At 38.7% G+C, this 14604-nt stretch overlaps 1 protein-coding gene across 1 annotated transcript in view; it reads right to left on the reverse strand.

Annotated features, from left to right (window-relative positions):
- DTD1 (D-aminoacyl-tRNA deacylase 1) overlaps nt 1-9880 on the reverse strand; it is a 29558-nt gene extending 19678 nt beyond the window's left edge. Inside the window, exons 1-4 of the mRNA XM_015812521.2 lie at nt 9796-9880; nt 2645-2735; nt 2148-2383; nt 1779-1876 (exon numbers count right to left, since the gene is read on the reverse strand). Of these exons, the coding sequence (XP_015668007.1) occupies nt 1779-1876; nt 2148-2383; nt 2645-2735; nt 9796-9838 (468 nt within the window). The 5' untranslated portion in view covers nt 9839-9880. The remainder of the gene's footprint in view (nt 1-1778; nt 1877-2147; nt 2384-2644; nt 2736-9795) is intronic.
- Between the last annotated feature and the right edge of the window lie 4724 nt (nt 9881-14604).

Here is a 14604-nt window from a genome sequence, read left to right on the forward strand (position 1 = left end):
ACTCCTTGGCAATTCTACTTTGTCACAACATATCTCGAAATGTCAGTCTGTAATAGCACAGCCTGGTTTCCAACAGGCAATACAGATATATGAGATTTGTACAATAGTTATACTGCAGAATAGGCATTGAATATTAAAATATTTTTTTCTAGTAATAGTATATTAAAAGAGTATCTTTCTAGTAAGTGTAGTAATTTTCTTGAAGTGTTACAGCTCCTCAAATATCACTGATGTTATTTCTCCAACTCTTTACAGTTCCTAGATATCAAGCCCTAGCCAAAAGACTAGAGGATTTATTATTATTTTCTTTCAAAGCTCTTATTTAGAAAGCTTGAGAAGAAGCAAACAACTTGAGGCTATTATTTTCTTTCAATGTTTTTATTTAGAAAGAAATTGATTAAGTAACAATAGCAAGCATGTTGGAAGGTTTCTTTATGGGAATAAACTGCTCCTAGAAAGTGTAGACAGGGTAAATACAAAATTTCAGTATTTGCTTATTTATAATTCAACCATATCAAATATGGGTTTCAATGGATTCAATAGACCAGAACAGTCTGAAATGCAACCCAAGCTGAAAATCTTGTACAGATTTTATGGTTAGGACTTCAGATGTATAGGAACGTGCTGACACCATTTCATATTAGGGAAAAGAACAGCAATCAGGGACAATGTATTTGGGTTGTGAGATCACATTTTCTTTCAAAACACAACAAACCAGAATGTAAGAATCACATCTAATTAAAGGTATTTTTGTAGCAGCTAATTCATGCAGAATAACCAATGCAGTTATAGTATATTTAAAGTGGTAATTTTTGATTATCTATTTTTAATACTTTGATCAGATTTTTGTCAATATTTGTTATGTATTAATATGCACACAGCTGAAACTTAAAAACTCTAGTACAAGCCTAATTTAGCACAAGCAGATATCAGTAAACCACTACTAATCACCTACTCTTAGAAATGATATGTCTCAGTTAATACTATATTATTACATGACTCTGTGGTATCTAAAATTAATACATGCAATAGCAGTGCAATTCACTGAAAATGTTGCTCTGTTAACTATTTGAGCAGAAAGAGCCACTCATAAGACAAATAAGGGCCAGATCAGTGAAAGACTTGAAAGAAAGCACAGAAGCAAACAGTAAATCCCTGATGGAAGTAACTGTTCACAGAACATAGAATATGATATATTCTATAATACAATGTAATAAGGCACGCATACCACAAATCTACTGGATCCATTACAAATCAGATCTAGCATTTCCCATTAGCTTAAATTAAATAGGAATGACTTCCTCTTTTTCATTCAAACAGACTTCTGTCAGCATTCATTTTTCTAGTTATCCTCTCTTATAATACAGTGTTCGTAAAGTGCATTGAGATTATTGACAGATATATAAAACTATTAAACAGTCTAAGTATCTTAACTCATAAACATAAAAATAAAATAAATTTTGATTTTGTAACAGTGCTATGGCAACATATAAAACTTCAGCTGAAAAGAAGCAACAGCAATAAAGATCCAAAAGTATCACAGCCCTAAGTTATCATTCTTCCATGGATGTTGTTGCAGTGATATTTTCATAACAAATTTGTAATACTCTCCAAGAGAAACCTCACTTCTTTTTAAAATAATTATTGTCCAGAAGAGGATTAGCTATTCTCGGGTCAGAATATAAAGATGAGGCCCGCAGAACATAGTAAAGCTTTTCAAATCAACTTACGTACTATCTCAAAATCGGTAGGTAAAGAAAAGCACTACTATAACATACTTGTTTAGAGTCAACAGGGGCTGCAGGAGACTCCAGTTCAATGGTCACAGGTCCATCATTCTGAATATGTACCTGCATGTATTCGCCAAATTTGCCATCTGAAAAAATAGAGTTGGATGGCAAAAAGAGAAAGGGTACTTATCCATAAACAATATTTAATTCTTTTGTTAAAGTCATAATATCTCTATCATTAATTCAAACCAAAAACATAATGAGCAGCATTAAATCTTGACTTTTAAAATACTTTTCTTTATTAAAAAAGAATTATAATTTAAATGTAATAAATTACAAAGTAAGTATAGCAATTTCTATAGGAATCTAGCTTATTGCCTGAGAAATATTTCAATTCCTCAGTTAATTTTGCCTTACCTTTAATTAATTCTGGCTTGTATGCTTTGCGAAGGTGCTCTAAAAAACTGTTGTAGAAAGATTCTGCTTGGTCAGAAGGCATTGCCATATGATAATCTGGCTTATTTCCTTTCAGGATACATTGAAGAGTAAACTGACTAACACACAGCACTTCGTACTGCTTATCCATCACACTTTTAGACCAGTGTTTCCCACTTTCATCTTCAAACACACGAAGATTTAATATCTTTCGAACCCTGTATGAAAAGTCAGAGGGCTTTATGGAACTTTTCTGAAGTTAAGCTGTTCAATATTCTACATATACTGTATATTCTACATTATATTCTATAAATATAAAGACCAGAAAACGGGGAGCAAAGATAATATAAAGAGATTTACAGTAGATGTAGATTCTATGCATAACAACTGATCCAGACATTTAGAAAATATCATTTGTTTAAGTAAAACATATGTAAATTACAAAGTGGAAGAAAAGTTAAATACTTATTATTACTTACATGTGCTCCAGCTCTTTCTGCGTGTCTTCCACAGAGATACCCAGCAGCACACAAATACCACGTCCAATGGAATTTATTTGTTCCTCACCAACTGTAAGGGATATTTTTAAGAAGTTAAATGTATAGAATTCATTTTGTGTCATATCCCTATAAATAAACACACACATGTAAAAGTTTCTTATTCCTAAACTCGGAAAGCAACTTACTCTATAGAGTTGTAAGTGTCACGATTCTATTCCCAGTGGAGATAGGTTTTTTTTAACAATTTGTTGCAAAGCATAATATGCATAGGTCCCCTTTCAAACAAAAACAAGAAACATATGCATGCCTTTGGAATGTAAAATATATGATCTCCTTAGCCCAAGGTTAGTACCAGTATGTAGTGGGTTTGCTGCTTTTATAGTCCTTCAATCAGTAATTATAACATAGTAACACAATTGGAAATAGAAGGCAAAAACAGAATACATCTCTGAATACAAAATATTTAACAAATGCTCATACAACCAATTTACGTATCATAGGATGATATAAATATTTTAATACCTAAAAGGAATCTTTTTTGAAACAAAATTCTATCTTATCGGGAAACCTCTTTAATAGGAATTTCACACATATGCACTTCTAAACCTGACCACACAAACTAAGATATTTACAGTCAATTTAAATAAATCCAGATGTTTTGTTACAGAATTATAAACCGTGCAAAATGTAACCACAGTCTTGATGTGAGGATAGAAGCTAGTATATTAGAAGATTTTTAAAAAGGAGTTTTAATCTCCGGCCCCGTCTTTTGTTAGCCATAATGGAAGCAGGATATAATTGTTTACACAATTTATACAGTTCATACAGAAAAAGTGTTCGACAGTCTTAGCTGTATCACTGCTGCAATGGCAGAGTTGTTGCTGAAAGACATTTTCAAATATCCATCCTTTAAGACTACAGCATCGAGCCTAGGATGTATGAGGAACCCACACTGTCTTGATAACATTCAAGATAGCCAGATTGTAACCAATCTTCCCCTCCATTAGTAGGGAATATTGGAGGGGGAGGGGGAAAGTTCTGCAAACTGGAATCTTACATTTGCTATTTAATAACTTTTTTTTCAGTTACTTTATTTGCTCCCTTTGAATCAAAAGAGGTCAACAAATTCCAAAGTAAATCTCAAAATTTAAGTTATTTAGGAAAGTTTCACTCATCTGGATCTGAAATTATGAGCCAAAATTAATAGGGGCTAAGCTGGAAAAGGTTCTTTTTGGCTTGTTGATTTTCTCTTTTGAATGTTGTTTATGTCTATGTGTTTATCGATGGCTGATTTATCTGAGTACCAGGCTTCCAGGAATTCTCTAGCTATACAGTATATAAATTGTTCAGCTGAATAATTTAGTGTCCTCCATCTTCAATCATTATCTAATCTTCCCCAAGACTTTTATCTAACAGATTTTTTTTATTGGGGTACCCAATGGAAGTAAGGCACTTCATATTCAGAGAGGAACTAGAGATAGGATTGATAAACCACCCACATATAGAACAGCTAAGATAACAGGGAGAAATGACAGATGTGTAACAGTGTCAACAAGAGAATTTATAACAGTAAAAACATCACAATATAATTCATGTCTGTGAAAATAAATTCTGTAAGATGCTCTTGCTGAAAGGATCTAATCCAGTGATGGCGAACCTTTTAGAGACCGAGTGCCCAAAAACCACCCCCCGCCCCCGCTCGGTCTCCTGCCCTGCCTGCTCCGCCCCCACCCGCCCCCTGCCCACCTGCCCGCAGGGCCACGCACCGTCTCCATGGCCCACCGCAGCATATCACCCAGGCAGCCTTGGAGCGCCATGGCAGCCACGCCTTCCACCCACACCCCACAGCATCATCTGCATGCTATGGGGCGCGAGGGCGGAGTCTTGTCCCTGCTGCCCGGCTATGTCCTTGGCTGCGCTGCTCCGTGTGGGCCACGCCGGGGGCGACTTTCCTCCAGAGGGGCTGCTGGTGAGGAGGGAGCTGCGGGGGGAGGCGGGGCTGGGGCAGGGCTGGGGCGACGGCATGCGTGCCACAGAGAGGGCTCCAAGTGCTGCCTCTGGCACGTTTGCCATAGGTTCGCCACCACTGATCTAATCCTTCATTGTAGATTGTCATGCAATCCCCATATAAGAAATAAGTATCTATCTACAGAGGTAGGGCTACCTCTCACATTTGTTGTGCCAGACACAGCAAGGACACCTTGTGAATCTGTGCTCCCATACCCATGTTAATGGTGAAAACAACAACGAGAGTGAATCTGTAACAAGTAGTTAATGGATAATGCTTTAGGAAATTCATAAGTCCAATTCAAGTGTTGGCTATTACCTTCAAAACCTTTTATGGGGTGAGTCTAGGGTATCAAAAGGGGCTAGCTCACCTCACTAATCCTTGTGGAAGGGGCCTGCTGCAGACCCCTTCCCTGCTAAGGAATTCTGACTGGTGGGATCAAGAAGAGGCTTTTCCGCTGTGGCCCCACCCTGTGAAACATTCTACCACCAGAAGCGAGAATTGCTTCTACCCTTTTGGCCTTCCAGAAAGGTATCAAAATCTAGTTTTGCCAGTTGGCTTGGGGTTCCGAGGAGGGGGCACTCACCAGTGAAGTGGGCTGACAGAGTAAAAAGGTCTTATCCCTGTGACGTCAGTCTCCTTGCTTCTAGCTTTAAATATAGCATTTTAAATTTTAATTGTTTGTATATTTATCTTTTTTATCTTTTCACTGTTTGTAAGCTGCCCAGAGTCGCCTTATAGGTGGACAGGGCAGCATATAATTCTATTTATTTAACTTGTTATTAAACTTATATGCTGCCACTCTCACCGATAAGGCTATTTATATTTATTAAATATAAATTTTAAAAAATATTTTAAAAAAACACTTCTTTAAAACTTTGCTGATATAACCAATCCACTCAAAGGAGACTTTACAGGTAGTTCTTGACTTACGACCACAACTGAGACGGAAATATTGAATGCTGAGCAAACCAGTTAAGCAAGACAGCACGAGGGGGGGAGGCGTGTGAGTGGCAGGCGCACATGTGCGCACACAGCTCCATTGGTGTGAGTGGCGTGCGTGCCCTCCACTCACAAGAATGTGGTTTGTGTGTAAGCAGAGGGCGCTTGCACGTGAAGCTCCACTTGTGCAAATGGAGGGCACTTGAGCACTTAATCCCAGGTGATTAAGCAGATAGTCTCAGGTAAAGAGCATGGGATGCGGCGGGGGGGGGCAGGGAGAGGGGGGAGGTTCCGCTCTGGAGCTGAAATTCTCCCTGCTGAAATCCAAGCAGGATTTTCAGTCCCTGAGCAGAGATGCTTGCGCACAGCCCATTCCAGGCTTCCCAGAGCCTCCACCATCTGTCCAAAGAACCTTATGCTCATCATCTTACCACACTGCTTTTCTGCTCTCTGCTTGGATTTCAGCTCTCTTTTGTCTCTAGAGTACAGAGGCTGACAAGAGTTACCTGCCGAAGTAATTCAGCTCCCCTCTCTGCATGGGAAGGAACTCCTCTGGCAAGGTGCAGGAATGGAGCTCAAATCCTGAGATCTGAGTTCTGTTTCTTCAACCTACTGAAGGACTTCAGCTCCTCTCCATGTGCAGGAAGGACACTCTCTAGTGTACTGCAGAAAAGAAGCTCAAATCTTCAGGATTTGAGCTCCTTTTCTGCACCCCACTGAAGGAACTAGAGCTTCCCTAGGCAACTAGCTATTTTAGCCAATTCCCAAAGATGAGAGGGAGTCCTCTCAGCAGGTAGCAGCAGCTTGCAACCTTCCCTCTGGCTTCCCCATTGATTTTTTGGGGAAGCTGACAGAGAAGATTACAGAAGCTGGTCACAGGATTGCGGGGCACTTGAAAACCAGTTATAAGTGCAGACAGGCTGCCAAGCACCCAAATCGCGATCTGTGGATTGTGGGCATGGTGATGCAACATTTTGTGAAGTGTTTTACAAGCCTTGTATTTGTAATTAATTTTACACTATTTTCAGGCAATTGTTAATTTTGGACCATCATTAAACAATTGTAAGTCAGGGACTTACTTACAGACCTTCCCAAACCTTTTGGATTGATGGGTACACACAGAATTTTGAGATAATATTGTGGATACTGTAACAAAATCACTGTCATAGCAGGGTGCCCACTCATGAAAATTTACCGTAGCCAATCATAAAAATAAGGATCTAGTAAAATTACACTGGCAAATACAGTAGTGGCCAAAACTGTGGAAACCTTTTGGGGAAAGTGTATTTTTGAGGTTTGATGGCTAATAACACCACTTTTTTTGGAGTAGTATATCAATGGAAAGATAATTTAATCAAGAGTGTAATACAACAAAGTTTGTTCAATTATCTGTACTGTATTCTATGAAAAGTTATAGCCAAATAACCAGAAAAAGGAAGCACATCTTGCTTAGGTTGATAATCAGGTAGCTTTCCTTCATCTGATTGTAGCCAATGAGCATGAGTGTTTAAAGAGCCAATCAGGTGTCATCTTGTTTTGGCAATGAGCCAATCAGATCACAGTAGGATTCAGTTATTGATGTCATGTATTGAAGCTGAGAGGAGGACATTTGTCAGTGTGTTATGTGATCGCTATCAAGTTGGTTGGGCTTTTTTGTGTTCTTTCATTTAGTGAGCTTGTAAAATGTAATAAAATTAAAGTAATGGTGCAGAGTTCATTGGTTGCCCAGAAAGCGATGTAAAATAGTATTATTAAGTGAACAAGGCTACAGTTAGAAAGAAATTAGAAGAAAAATTGGTGGAAACTTAACCAAAGGTGGCATTTCTACTGTACACTTTTCCCGAAAGGTTTCCACAATTTTGGCCACTACTGTATATTCTAAGTCACTCTGCAGTCTGTAGTAGGACATTTAATGCTGCTACTACTTTTCTCTGGACAGTTAGACAGACTTCCTAACAAAGTGCTATGCTGTTCTGACCTGCCAAAGTTTTTCTCTAAGAATGCTACAGAAAAGTACCACAATGGAAATGTCTTGCAACATTTGTGGAAATGATACGTTTATAAAAATTATCTTGAAAATAATGGTGAGAAATGTGTATTCTGGAGAGGCAACTAACAATGTAGACATAGCTCTTAAGGTACAGTAAACAGAAAAAGCCTGAACCTATTCATTTGAAAGTTAACAACATTATTCTCCATAAAGTTTCACTTATGCTTGCAAATGTCACTTCTTCATTTCAATTCTGCATATTCACTGGCAACTAATATTTTTAAAATAAAAATCAAAAGGAGCCTTTAACAGTCTACCCTAGAATAAACATTTTTCTGAAATTTTGCTGTCACTGCATCAAGTTCCAACCAATTACAACAAAGAAAATTAAAATATATGGTTAACTTCCTAGTTTAATCAATAGGATATTTCAATAATGTCCACACATTAAAGGGGATAGGTGAATTCTAAACTAGTTCAAATGTTTTTCATATCTGTACTCATATTAAATCTAATAATAATCCTTATGGCATATAAACAGTTCTTATTTCTGTCTTTATTCTACCAAACATTTCACTGTTTTTCATTGCTAGAGTCCAGAGTGTATTTTCTGTTTCTATTATGTCCCCCTATATATTTTGATTTATATATTTTTATCTTATGGTAATTTGTGAAGATTTACTCTACAATGATAAAAACATTATAAATAATAAACATACAAGGTACAGACATTATGCTTTAAAAACCCTCATGATACAATAAAATGATTAAATACTGTAATGTAAAATCTTTTGAACATTCTACACAATCACGTTAGGACATTACTTCTGCTTAAATAAAGACGTGCATGTTATCAAATATGTTGTTCTGAAGACATTTTATTCAAAGGGAGTAAGGAAAGAAAGAAAATTAAATAAACTAAGCAAACCTCTTCATGGCAAGTCTCCTATTTCTAAAGTAAATACAAATGCAAGAGTTGAAAATTGAGGCAAGTTATCTCATGGCACACTCTCATACACTCTTCCACACACAATGGACAAATTAAGAAATAGGAAATATAAATACATAATCAATCAGTCACTAGGCTCATCCCCCTCAGATGCCACGGTCAGCATCGCTTCCTTTAATTATTTTTTACAGGAATTCCTATGTCCTCCTAATTTTTTACCTGCAGCACTATGGGCTTAGTTCTTTAAATTCTTTTCAGTGCTGATAGTTTACAGTGGGAAAACATACAAAACGCTAAATATTTGCAAAGTAAAGCCATGTATCTAAACATGTTAAAGATGTCAGCCACATCAGTGTATAAATTTTGCACATGCTGTATAAAACAAGAGAGACTGCTGATCGTCACAAATTACCATTCTCTATAGAGCACCTTGCATATGTGTAATAGGATAACAAATCAACAATTTAAGACAGTGATGGGGAACCTTTTAGAGACTGAGTGCCCAAACTGCAACCCAAAACCCACTTATGCATCATCGAGCGCCGGGTGGGTGTGGCCCATTGGGTGGGCGTGGCTGCGGTGATAACAGCAGACCGGATGGGACTAAAAAGTTCAATCAATCAATTCCAACTTTGCAAGATCTTTTTTTTTTTCCGCAAGAAGTTGAAATTGACTGATTGACTGAACCTTTTTTTTATATACATGGCGGTGAAGGCCTAAAGCGAAAAGGTTTTATAAAACCCAGCTGAAGGCCTAGGACTGGTGCAACGGCACGCGTGCCCACAGAGAGGGCTCTGAGTGCCGCCTCTGGCACCCGTGCCATAGATTTGCCACCACTGATTTAGGACTTCTTATTCACACTTCCTTTTTTTTGTTTCACACTTAAAAGTTGCTTCAAAGATAAAGGATGGATGTGGACAAATACATGAACCACATGGACATGCTGCAAACAACTGGGATTCGCTGCAATGTCCAACGTGAGGATACATTTCATGCCAAATCGGGGCTTAACGAAACATAAGACCCTTTAATAACTGAGCAACCAGGCGGTGGGTTTTGAAGGAGCCCGCGGAGGAAGGCGGTGAAGATGGCGGGGCTGAGCTCGGCCACGAGAAGCCCCGCCGGCATGCCGGGGCTGAAGACACAGACTCTAAACCACCGCGTCGAGGGGCAAACGCGAGCACGCTGGCGCTGGGCAGCTCACAAAAAACGGAATCGGAACATAAACGGCACCCGCGCACCTGACACACTGGCTCGAGTGACACGTTGGATGATAGCCTTCATCACGCCGGGCTCAGAGGAATCCGGAGCGGCCGAGCACAACTTCCGTCCTAGACCGGAAGCAAAGCAACACTGCTTCCTTCCCACACTGAGCTATAAATATATAATTTTTAGACGTGGGTTTATCCCGCGATTCTGAGTTCCCTGAAAACTTAACGCGTCCCCTACAATATCCTCTGATTCTAATTAAAGCTTCTCGTAAAAAGTAATGTTTCCCGGCAGCCAAAAAGAAATGCTGTAGGCCGAGGTGCCTTTTCGACTTCGTAATGTATTCCTCACCCGGCGGTCTTTTTTCCATATAACTTTTTCCGATTCAACCTTGCATAGGATTTGGGAATCTGCCAAGGTTAAATACCGGTGATAGTTGCGATGGAAATCCGCGATGTTTAAGCGCGCCCGTTTTCCACGAAGCTAAACACCTAGCAATAAAAATCAGTTTCTTTTATTTCCCGTCTTTCTTCTGCATCAGTACTAGAAATGGCAGGACTTTTTTAAAAGTTTGCACCAGTCAAATAAATTGCATTTTCTATTCCAGTTACTTTCCGAGTGGAAGAAAAGGCCCTCTCTTTCTGTAGCTCACCTGCCGATGGTAGTTTCATCCGTATCGAAATGCTTGAAAATCCGCCGTTTCTACGGGAAGATCTCGGTTCTTCCTCTCCACAAGCTCGTGGTCTGTGTAACGTGTGAATTCTTCTGATTTTTCTAATCTTTCCCAAAATTATTCCAAATTGGGCCAGAATCAGGAGAATATTAGCAAACTCCTCAGAAAGTGAAAAAATAGTACAGATGGCTCCGTGGAAAGTAATTCACGACTCAGAATAACATAGTTAGAAGTTGGAGGTCTTCTAGTCCAACCCCCCAGCTCAAGCAGGAAACTTATACCGTTTCAGACAAATGGTTGCCCAATCTCTTATTAAAAACCTCCAATGTTGGAGCACCCACAACTTTTGGAGGCAAGTTGTTCCACTGATTAATTGTTCTGTCAGGAAATTTTTCCTTAGTTGTAGGTTGCTTTTCTCCTTGATTAGTTTCCATCCACTACTTCTTGTCCTGCCCTCAGGTGCTTTGGAGAATAGGTTGACTCTCTCTTCTTTGTTGCAGCCCCTGAGATATTGGAACACTGCTATCATGTCACCCCTAGTTCTTCTTTTTATTACTAGACATACCAAATTCCTGCAATCATTCTTCGTGTATCATTCTTCCAAGCCCATAATCATCTTTGCTGCCCTTCTCTGCACTCTTTCTAGAGTCTCAACATCTTTTTTATATCGTGATCAAAACTGGATGCAATATACCCAGTGTAATCTTACCAGGGCATTATAAAGTGGTATTAACAACACTTTGTGTGAGCTTGATTTTACCGGTTAATACAGCCTAGGACTGTGTTGACTTTTTTAGCAGCTGAAGCATACTGCTGACTCATATTTAAGTGATTGTCCACTCCAAGATCATTCTCGCATTTACTACTATTGAACCAAGTGCCACCTATTCTATACCTATGCATTTGGGTTTTCTTGCCTAAATGTAAAACCTTACTTTTCTCACAATGAATTTCATTTTGTTAGATAGTGCCCAGTATTCAAGTCTATCAAAATCCTTCTCATCTTGAGCCAGACCAAAGGGACAGAGATATTTTTCTCATCTTGTGCAGTGGCCCTTCTCTTTAAGAGCCAATGGCATGCAGGAAATAATTTCCAACAATCATGTTCATTCTCACACCCATTCTCACTGCAAGAGCAGTGATAAATAGAAAAATGTATTATTTTTTTGCCCTTATGAATATGCAACTCCCAATTTCAGAGTATCAGAATCCAAGGGCCTTCTGAAATTCTTCATTAGAGGGCCATAAAATAGAGTATCGCGAAGCTCCTATTCCACATGAGAGCGCAGAATTTCAGAATTCAGTTTCCTTTGGGCAGAGTTTGAAACTGAATAACTCCATGAAAACTTAACACATATTGATCATTATTCGTTTGGAGATCCATTTCAATATAGTACTTGCCAACAATGTAGCAAAATATACATGGAAAATACTGAATCACGGGTAGTTTATGAATGAAGGCAAATATATATGTCCCAGAATATGTTGCAGGATCCAATCTTAGTTGGTCACCAGTACCAGAGATTTATTCTTCCAAGCAGATTGGATTCTGCATAGATAGTTTCAATACTCTCATCTATATTAAAGTTGTGACCATCCCTAGTAAAACCAGAAAATAAATTAAATCCATTATTATTTGCCAATTATTCCTCCTTTATGTCCATGCACATTCAAGGCAGCTTATACTTCAAAATACTCTTTTAAAACAATGCTGTTAAAATCAGAGGTGAAATTAAAATAAATATCCTTAAAGTCAATTTTGTGGCCAATTAAAAGATGGGTGAGATAGATTTTTATCATTTCCTAAACAATACGTGGACGGGCCCCCCAAACATACTTCTTTAGGAAGGGCCTTCTATATCCTGGAAGCCAGGCGGGAGAAAAGTTTTTCAAGGATGCCAGAATGTATGTCCTCAAAATGCTAATCTAAGTATCCAGGCAAGAAATGAAAATCCTGCAGACTCTTAAGATGTTTATTACTTTCAAGGTCAACAGCCTGTTAAAGGACACTCAGCAACCAACTGGAAGCCAGTACAAACTTTTTATTACAGGCCCTTGGTGATCCCTCTATCTTGCATTGGTTAAAAGGGTAGCCACATTTTTTAAGATTGCAATTTCTGGTCCCTTTTTAATGGCAATCCCATATAAAGTGGGTTATACTAGTGAAGTTACAATATAACCAAGGTGCACAGATAATTGTCATTAAGGCCAATCAGCTCAGGAAGGGTTGCTGGGTGCTATATTTAACAGTTTAGCAATACCTGGAGGTTAAGGAACATTCTCAAACTGCGGACCTGGCTTCTTCTAGGTTAGTCCCATTCAGAATGGCTTTACCTAAGCTTCTTCTTTACCAGCAGCAAGTTAAACTTAGCTTGATTTAGTCTGAGTATGCTATTTAGCCCAAGGGTTCCCAACCCCCAGACCACAGCACACTACTAGGCCTTGAACCATTTGGAATCAGGCCATGGAAATGGTGGGCAAGTGCATGGGTGCATCCCCACTCACGCAAATGGAGCTGCACGCTTGTGCACTGCATGCGCAGAACCGTCCCCTCCCCCGGTCTGCAAAGCCAAAAAGGTTGGAGAACTCTTGATATAGCCCATGAATAACCTTATCTTCCAAAACACCAACCTCCTTAGACTTACAAAGTGGAGAAGATGTCTCTCCAACACACTGATGGCAATCCATTCCAGTGCTCCAAATGATTTCACCTAATAGTTTCACTTAGCAAAAGGGAAAAGAAAAAAACCCATGTGACATTACTGGTAAATGACCTGGATGTCAAATAGTAATCCATACACCATCTTTTGGACACACCCAGCAACAAGAAAGAGAGACAGTGCAAAGTACTGTTTGCATATCCACATCAGATGGTCTCAAAGCACACCATTATCGAGGGTATTAAGTCACTGAGAATTAGGAAGGCCACATTTCTTACCTCTAATTTTTGCATAGGTCATTCATCAAGGTAATCAAAGTGAATTCAGCATTATATCCTGGGCAAAACCCTAATTGAAACTGATCCATATGTTCAGTTTCATCCAGATGTACAGATAGTCCTCGACTTAACAGTTCGTTTAGTGACAGTTCGAAGTTACAATGGCACTGAAAAGTGATTTATTACCGTTTTTCACATTTACAACTGTTGCAACATCCTCATGGTCATGTGATCAAAATTCAGACACTTGGCAACTGACTCATGATGGTCCCAGGGTCACTTGATTACTTTGTGTAACCTTCTGACAAGTAAAGCCAATGGGGAAGCCAGATTCACTTAACAACTCTGTTACTATCTTAACCATTACAGTGATTCACTTAGCAATTATGTCAAGAAAGGTCATCAAATGGGCCAAAGCTCACTTAACAAATGTCTTACTTAGCAACATAAATTTTGGGCTTAATTATGGTCATAAGTCGAGAACTACCTGTATACAAAAAATATGTCAAAACTGTAGAAAGAGTGCAGAGAAGGGCAATAAAGATGCTTAGGGGGCTGGAGGCTAAGACATATGAAGGATTGCAGGAACTGAGTATGTCTAGCCTAACGAAGAGAAGGACTAGGGGTGACACAATAGCAGTCTTCCAATATTTGAATGGCTAGCACAGAGAAGAGGGGGTCAACCTATTCTCCAAAGCACAAGGGCAGGACTAGAACTAATGGATGGAAACTTAGCAAGGAGAACTAAAGAGACAATTCCTGAAAGTGGAACAGCTTGCCAGCAGAAGTTGTGGGTGCTCCATCACTGGAGGTTTTAAAAAAGAGATTGGACAACCATTTGTCCAGAACGGTATGAGGTCTCCTGCTTGAGCAAGGGGACTTTCAAGGTCCCTTCCAACTCTGTTATTCTCTATCTGGAGTTACAAGGTCATTATTTTCTCTTATCTCTTTATTCAAGAATGGAAAATTTGAGACAATTTTATGAGTTCTTTTGTATCCAAGGAAGGCATTTTTAATAAAGGTTAAAAAGCTATCTCGAGAATATAAATCATTCTTAATATATAAAAATTTACAAAGATAACTAATAAAATATAAAATACTGAAGGAAACATTAATCACTGTAAGAAATGGTGAGCTAGTACCAGCCTGGCAGATTTTATTTATCAAATTTGTAAAACTCTAATTATTTGTGTGATCTTAGGAAAAACAAGATTCAATCTGTTGTTTTTT

Source organism: Protobothrops mucrosquamatus, unplaced genomic scaffold (assembly GCF_001527695.2).
Source record: "Protobothrops mucrosquamatus isolate PMUCROS unplaced genomic scaffold, P.Mucros_1.0 scaffold94, whole genome shotgun sequence".
Taxonomy (NCBI): domain Eukaryota; kingdom Metazoa; phylum Chordata; class Lepidosauria; order Squamata; family Viperidae; genus Protobothrops; species Protobothrops mucrosquamatus.